Here is an 8,398-nt window from a genome sequence, read left to right as displayed (position 1 = left end):
TTAACAGTTCAAATCAGGGGCCTGTTTTCCTTTGGTGCAAGACTTCCTATTGTGGTCGAGCTCCTTGCAAATGCCACATCTTTTCTTTAAACCACCCTTCCTCATTCTTTTGTCGTCCTTGACCAATTCCCATTGCTGCACTCTTCTCTTCTTCTTTGGCCTCCCAGGCAATACCCTTTTCGGTGGAGGGAGGACATCAACATATGTGGTAATGTCCCACATATTGTTTCCATTTATGGGGTAGACAATTGAAGAATATATTTCTTCATATGTTGACTTCCTGAAGCAACATGGGATGAAGTCCTCTGCATCTACATTTAAGAATTTCATGGCAGCCAAGGAGTGGCAACATGGTATGGCAGTGATTTCCCACTTCCTGCATGAACACACTTTTTCATCTAAATTTACTATAAACTTATCACCAGCTTGGGACACATGGCGAACTTCAAAAATCTTGTTGCCTGACCAGCTGTAAAGTGAAAAGAATAAAGATTTGTTAATCATAAACTAATGACATATTTTAAATGAAATAATGAAAGAACTTACCATGCAATCCAATATTTAGTTAACTGAGACTCCTTATTTAGTCTAGTCTTGATTTTTGGACAAATCTCCCCAGACAATGATTGGCTTTTTGTCCTGTTAGTTTCCCATCTCTTCATCAAATAAAGGCGGATGTCCTCCAACATGCTTACAATTGGCTTAGACCTTGTATGCAGCATTACACTATTGAAAGCCTCTGACATGTTGTTTACCAAAGTATCACACTGAGGTTTGCTGATAAATCTTGATCTTGACCAATGCCTGCATAGGATAATGTTGATCAATATTAGTGCTCAATGGCAGATTTTTAACAATAAAAATTTAGAAACAAACCTGGGAGGGATTTTTAACAAGTATTTGAAAGCATCATCATTAAGTTGTGTTATATTTCTCAATTCTGCTTCCCATGTTTGTGGATGAGTTGCTGTAGCTGCCTTCCACATCAATCGCTTTAGTTGTTTTCCAGGGAATTGCTTTCTGAAATTCGCGTAAAGGTGCCTAACACAGAAACGTTGATCAACTCTAGGGATCACTTCTTGAATAGCTTGCAGCAGTCCCTGTTCAATGTAATTATCACTATATTGTTAGACAAATGATTTATATACGAATGTTAATTAAAAAAACCAGGGAAAAGGTCATATGCATTACCTTTTGCTGGTCCGAAATGATTGTAAATGATGAAGCAACTTCTATCCCACCAAGATCTTCAACAAGAAGTTCAAGGAACCATCTCCAAGTTTCCTTGTTCTCAACTTCCACCACAGCATAAGCTAGAGGTAGCATTTGGTCATTTGCATCTCTACCAATAGCAGTTAACATTTCTCCACCATATTTCCCTTTTAGAAAAGCACCATCCAACCCAATAATTGGCCTGCAGGACACAAAACTATCCTTGCAAGCCTTCAAACATGTATAAAACCTCTTAAAAATGTTTCCATCCACAGTCTCTTCAACTTTGACCTTCACCGTTGATCTTGGATTACGAGCTAGGAGCTCATTCGCATAGTCATAAATCCTTCTATATTGGTCTTTGAAAGACCCATCAACATGGTCTGAAGCAATGGCCTTTGCCCTATAAGCCACACATTTAGATACACCTACATTCCATTTTCTACTTATCTTCTCCCGAATTTCCACTCCCTTTACTTGGGGATTTTCTCTAACAGTTTTTTCCAATCTCTTACTGAGCCAATTTGCATTAAACAATCTTAATTTGTGCTCTCTACTACATATGTGATTGTCAACAATAGTCCTCAATTGCCATGTATGAATAACTTCCATATAAGCACAATATGCCATCCAGGGGCACTCTCCTTTAGCACCCATACATTTTAGCCTACATCTCTTCTTATCATTTTTAAGATATTTAATATTTCTACCATTTTCTATTGAATATGTTTTGATGGCATCCACAAAATCTTGCTTGTCAGCAAAATAGGTTCCCACATCCCATTTATAATCTAACATTGTCTTAGGCATGGAAAATGTTTCAAACTTCCCATAACCTTCCTCTTCATCATCTTACCCATCACTTTCTGCTCCACTGTCTAATTCATCAGATTTCCATTCCTCATCAGACAACCCTCTATCAAGATCACAACTTATTCCATCATCAAGATCACTATCATCAGATTGCACATCAACTTGGACATTACCAAACCAATCTGCAACTTCATCTCCTACATCCTCTTATAAATCACACTGAACATTAACATCAACCAGACCATCCATACACTCATAATTAACCTCGTCATTCCCAGCATCATCTTCTTCACTAGAAGTCCAGCTACGAACTTCAGCAACATCCTCTTCAACCTCACCCGCAACAACCTCTGTTTCAATGTGACCATCAACAACATCATCAACCTCAACTCTTTCTTCTCCATCAACAACATTTTTAGTTATTTTATCACCTTCATTACCAGCAACCTCACCTTCCTCTTCACATACCCCCTCAACCATACCCCCACCTTCCTCTTCACGTTCACCCTCAACCAAACCCACACCTTCCTCTTCACATTCACCCTCAACCATATCCCCACCTTCCTTTTCATTTTCAGCCTCAACCAAACCCAAACCTTCCTTTTCACATTCCCCCTCAACCATACCCCCACCTTCCTTTTCATGTTCAGCCTCAACCATACCCTCACCTTGCTCTTCAACTGTATTTTGAGGAACATATTCTAACATATGTATTATGTCAGGTTCAGACACTTTATGAACCACAAATAGATGCACCTGCCCATTAAGCCTAGCTAAGGTTATCATCTGCATGGCTCCTACGTCATCCAACAAAGGCTCCAGCCTATTTTCTAACACAGAACAACCACCTATAGAGTAGCACAACTCCTTAAACTCATTGTAACCTAACCCTTTTACTACACTTACTACCAAGAAATAGCTCCAAAGGTCTGGGTCAAACGAATAAGTTGTACTCTCACCCTTATAGATAAGTTTCCCTTCCTTTACGAAGTTTCCACCGTGGTGGAAAACAACTTCAAAATTTTCTTCCATGATGTAAAAACAAAACTTATATTTTAACCTATAAAGTAATAAGGACCACAGCAAAAAGTATTAACAATAGAGGCAAACCAGAACCCAATGAAAAAGACAATTACACAACACTTTAATAATGGGGGACCACATGCATTTCGAAAAAGGAAACATTATACAACATGCTACATTGTCGGAGAACCATAAAAGGACAATGAAAAACGCATTTACTAACCTTTTGCCACGAACACTTTCACTACGAACAATATCGCCATTGTCTTCCACGTACTTCACCGACAACTGCTTCTCTATTCCACCAAAATAGCACTGATTAATCACTCAAAAATCTTAAAACGAAACCTATTTACTCAACAACTATACCAAATACCAACGTTATATCCAATTGTCCCCCAAATTCCATCCAGAAAGCAAACCCTCGAAAGAACCCTATTTTCCCTCTTATCCCCAATTATCCCCAATGACACACCCATGTCTGCTCATCACTAATCACTTTTTCTTTTTAGTAAAAAACGTTGCGTTTTGAATTTAAATTATAAATTATAAATATTAAAAATTAAGCACATCCAGGTAAGATGACCATAATCTTCCACGTCCAAAGCACTTAGCCCTGTCACCAACCCACATTTCAATTTTCTTAACGTCGTTCAGCCAACTTAACAGCAAGCCTTCAATTGATTCAAATTTACATAATTAGGGACCAAATCGATACTTTTAAAAATACGGGAACCAAATTGAGACAACCGTGCATAAATAGGGATGTTGGAGATGATTAAACCAAGATATTTTGATGATATAGTTATTTCTGGTGAAAAAGATAGTTAAGAAAGAGATGAGTGAGTGAGCAGAAGAAAAAAATACTGAAGAGAGAGTAGCATGAGATAAGGTAAGGAGAAGCAATTTCTTCAAACACTCTAAGAACATTCTTCAAACAGTCTGTAGACACTAAGCAAGATGCTCTCCATCTCGCCTTCTGTCACTGGAAACACTCTCAGCCTCAAACCCAATAATCCAAATGATCTCTTTCTCAGAAGCTCTCCATCATTCACCAACCGTCGCCATTCCATCAAACCCATATCTGCCATAATCAACCCTTCTTCCTTCAGGAACTACCCGCCGCCTCTGCCGCAGCAGCAAGTCTACCAACCCTTCCGCCCTCCGTCGGAACCCCTCAAATTGCAATACGGCAACCTCGACATCGTCGGCCGCACTAACATCCTCGCCAATCGCCTCGGCCTCTGGTACCAGTACGCACCCCTCATATCCTCCCTACTCCGAGAAGGCTTCTCGCCTCCCACCATCAAGGAAACCCCCAACATCTCCGGCGTAGACCAGAATCGCCTAATAGTCGTTGCGTAGGTCCGCGACTCCGTTGTCGAGTCCAACGTTGACCCTGAACTCCTCGCCGCCCTCGATAACGGCGGCGCCGAGCTCCTCTACGAGATCCGCCTTCTCAGAACTTCGCAGCGGGTGGCCGCCGCACTTTTCCTCGTCGATAATCGTTGTGAGGGGAAGGCGGCGAAGGAGCTGGCACGCGCAATGAAGGATTTTCCGAGCAGGCGCGGGGATAAGGGGTGGGAGAGCTTTGATTACAGTCTCCCAGGAGATTGTCTTTCTTTTATGTACTACCAACAAGGTAGGGAGCACAGGAACCCGTCGGAGTAGAGGAGTTTGGCGCTGGAGCAGGCGCTGCGCGTAGCGGAGACGGAGAGGGCGAGGAACGTAGATACTAATAAGCATTTTTGAAGTTGTCATGAATGGTCTTCCCAATGATTCACTAATAAGCATTTTTGCAGGTAAATGGTTGACTAACTATGTGAACAAATGTGTTGTGATTTATGATTGTGATTATGATACTAAGCAGAGTGTATGAATGATGTTTGAGAAAACATGTTGTGTGAGGTATTGAGCTCTAGAGTTTTCATTGATATATGTACTGTTCACAGGGAAGCATGAATGATATTGCCTGAGTCTTGATAGTTGATTGAATTGCATGTTTATGTCATATGATCAAGGTCATGTTTGGAAGCCATTACTTAGCCAAATTTTTGCCTAAAGTGATTAAATGTTATACCCTTTTTGAACCTTAGCCTTAAACAGGATGAAAACCCTTGTTTTGAATTAATTACCTTGAGTTGGGTTGAGAATAATTGTATGGATTGAAAAGGTTCAAGTTTGGGGTTGTTTGGAATGCAGAAATACAACCCTTCTTTCAATTCATTCCAATAGCCTACAAAATCAAGGGAATTAGTCAAAAAATCATTAAGTTCCACCTCAACTCTCTTATTGATAAAACTAAAGGAAAAACATGAGTCCAAGCAAGTTTCTAAGTGAAAAAGGGTGTTTTTAGTGTCAAAATTACATCACAAATAACGGTGTTTTAAACCATTATCACATTACATCTTTACTGATATTTTTATGATAAGCAAACATGAGAGATTATTTGTTCTAGAAGAAAGTGCTTTGTGATATGCTAGACCAGTGTAGTTTATCTATGTTGTTTAGGCCAAGTTACATTTTGCTTGAGGACAAGCAAAGTTTCAAGTTTGGGGTTGTGATAACGATTGAATTCACTATAATCTGTGATGCAATTTTCATATTAGATCAACTCTATTTGGCTTAGAAACTTACTTGATTTCTTGTTTTGAGTTTAAGTTGTGTGAATAAGAGAGTTGAGGTTATAATTGATGATTTTTATCCTTAATTCCCTTGATTTTGTAGGTTATTGGAATGATTTGGAAGATGAGTTAAAGTATCGAGGAGTTGGAACCTAGAAAGGATAGAAAAAGCACCAGAACTTGTAACGCCCGAAATTCTGGAATGTCATGTGTTTACAAAATTCAGTAAATTTCAAAACTTTATCATAGCGCGAAAACGTATTTTTTCAAAACCTTAACCTTTCAATATGCATAATTTATTCAAAACATAATAGTTCCAAAAGCCTTGTCCAATTACATTATTCAGAAAGTAATTACAATGACTAAGGAAATAAAACAACTACTATTACTTTGTTTCAAAAGTCTATGTCAAAAGAACTTTTTAAAGAAACCCAATCTTTCCCCATCACTCCCGATAATTTCATTCACAAAAACACAACCACAAACATGTATGGGGTAAGCTATCGATAAAAGGGTCATAACAACAAGATACATACCTATTGATTATATCAACCATAATCAAACACTCAACAAGATAAATACCTTTTGATTATATCTGTTGGGAAAATAGGCAGGCTTCGTTTTACACCAAGAGGGGGGGGGGTGAATTGGTGTTGTTTCAAAAACAAAATCTTTTCGCAATCTTTAAACAAAAGTATAAAGCTTTTGATCTTTCTTGAAATGCAAGTAATGAAAATTTCTATGCAACGGAAAAACATAGTTGACTGTGAAATAAATATAGTCGACTAAAATAAAGAGTGCAGGGATAGAGAAAATCAAACACTGGTTTTTATACTGGTTCGGCCAACAATGCCTACATCTAGTGTCCTTCCACCCAGGAAGCAAATGCACTATATAGGTTGCGGTTTTTACAACAAGGAATTTATAGAAGACCTCACGTCAAAAATATAAATCTCCTCTCTAACCTAAAACCAAAATATAGCTGCAATAACCAAAACCAGACTTGCAGCAAGAATCCCCTCTTCTGTAATCTGAACCCACGTCGAACAATCCTCAACGTGTAACCCCTGTATCACAACAAGTCAATTCCAGCACTCTTCACAGGATGTCAAGCCTTCAAACAACGCAACAGTCTTCACAGGATGTCATGCCTTCAATGATCAATCAAGAAGCACCTTCTTTATGCAGTTCTGATCACACAGACAGCGCATAAGCCTTCTCCCTTTGAATATCTCTCAAGATAGATCACCATCGTCTTCTTGAAGAATTCTTGGAGCTGTTAACACAAATAATTCAATCTAAAACAAGAAATGAAAATGTTAGATCGTCAAAAGTCTCTAAACAAATCGTGTTTAGCCAATTTATAGTTTTCTGTCAGTTAGATTGTTTCTCAGTCGAATAGCCTACTAATTCAGTCGACTGTATTAATACAGTTATAACAGACAGTCAACATAGAGGCTCTCAGTCAACCAAAAACAACACACATTTAATACAGTTGACCAAGTCATCAATGCTTAACTAACTTTTAAAAAATATAGCCGTTGGAGCGTAACAAAATTCCAAAACAGATCAATAATACAGTCGAATGCACACTGAACAAAGTCGATTAACACATGTAAAAAAATTTTAAAATTCTTTTCAATCCAAAACATCACAGAGTACTGATTCTCAAAATTTGTACAAAGGTTTTAGAATAGTCGAATCTATTATAAATGTATTCGACTGGACTAGAACTTTGTCACACAATTATAAGTTTGTAAAAGTGCTTGTGATTTTTCTCTTTCCAAAATGTCCAGTAAAATATTTTTGACAAAGCAGTTCACATTGCACATAATCATACAAGCATGTTCCACAAATATATCACACAAATAACATAGGAACATACACCACAGTACATCAAAACATGTTCAGCAGATATAACAATCAGTTCAGAATAAGAACATGTAATACAACAACATGTGTACTGTTATTAAGCATAGTGTTGTCATCATCAAAAACTAGATTGATATAGAGTTTGTGTTGTCAACAATCTCAATAATATCAACACTAATCAAACACACAACAAGATACATACCATCTGATTATATTAATCATAATCAAACATCTCATACATAGAAGTAATAACAATTCAATCATATATGATTACTCGCTCCCTGAGCCTCAATCATCCATCCTCGAACCTCGATCTTTGATCCTTGATCATTGATGCTTGATGTCATTACTAACATCTTACACATAAACCTTTGGTGTATCCACTCATTAGCACCTATGCTAACTAGTTACTATATCTAATATAGTAACACCATTATCAACATAACATAACGTAGAGCATCCTCAATACCATGATCATCATCATAGGTACATGATGGGTGTCGCCGCCCAATCAAATTTGATTGCATAATAAGAAATGCAATATAGCTAGGAATGACTCTTAGGTCGTCTCACAAGGACCAACTACGGTTCAGAATCGAGTCTAACACGAAAAGGGGGGGGGGTTTGAAAAGGTTTCACCATGCACGAAAATGAAATTAAAACAATAAAAACGAAACTGCTACAGTAATTACGAAAATTCACGCTGGAACTGGACAGCTCTGACCTTTGCTCAATGTTTTACCCATAACGTTTTCTACAGAGCTCTAAATGAGATGAGGTTTTTTTTTTTCTGGAAAGTAGACTCAATTATCTTTCATGTGATATATAAAACGTAGCATTTGGACCTCTGGTGT

General features: G+C 38.0%; 1 protein-coding gene and 1 pseudogene across 1 annotated transcript; one reads left to right on the top strand and one right to left on the bottom strand.

Moving 5' to 3' along the window:
- Nucleotides 1-1,842, bottom strand: LOC106780667. The gene is made up of 4 exons (XM_014668966.1): nt 1,192-1,842; nt 877-1,100; nt 547-804; nt 1-469 (listed from the first exon to the last, which is right to left on the bottom strand). The coding sequence occupies exons 1-4, from the start codon at nt 1,840-1,842 to the stop codon at nt 1-3; spliced, it is 1,602 nt and encodes a 533-aa protein (XP_014524452.1).
- A 2,053-nt stretch (nt 1,843-3,895) lies between these two features.
- Nucleotides 3,896-4,948, top strand: LOC106780666 (annotated as a pseudogene).
- The last annotated feature ends 3,450 nt before the right edge of the window (nt 4,949-8,398 follow it).

Source organism: Vigna radiata, unplaced genomic scaffold, assembly GCF_000741045.1.
Source record: "Vigna radiata var. radiata cultivar VC1973A unplaced genomic scaffold, Vradiata_ver6 scaffold_51, whole genome shotgun sequence".
Taxonomy (NCBI): domain Eukaryota; kingdom Viridiplantae; phylum Streptophyta; class Magnoliopsida; order Fabales; family Fabaceae; genus Vigna; species Vigna radiata.
Note: the sequence above shows the minus strand (reverse complement) of the source record. Positions and strands in the feature narration are given on the sequence as shown.

What these genes read in the sequence shown, in the direction of transcription:
- LOC106780667 (XM_014668966.1), bottom strand. Translation starts at nt 1,842, where the DNA reads ATGGCATATTGTGCTTATATGGAAGTTATTCATACATGGCAATTGAGG. An exon ending in TCATTTCGGACCAGCAAAAG is followed by an intron (nt 1,101 to 1,191) that starts GTAATGCATATG and finishes TACATTGAACAG; the next exon opens with GGACTGCTGCAAGCTATTCA. An exon ending in TTGTTAAAAATCCCTCCCAG is followed by an intron (nt 805 to 876) that starts GTTTGTTTCTAA and finishes TATCCTATGCAG; the next exon opens with GCATTGGTCAAGATCAAGAT.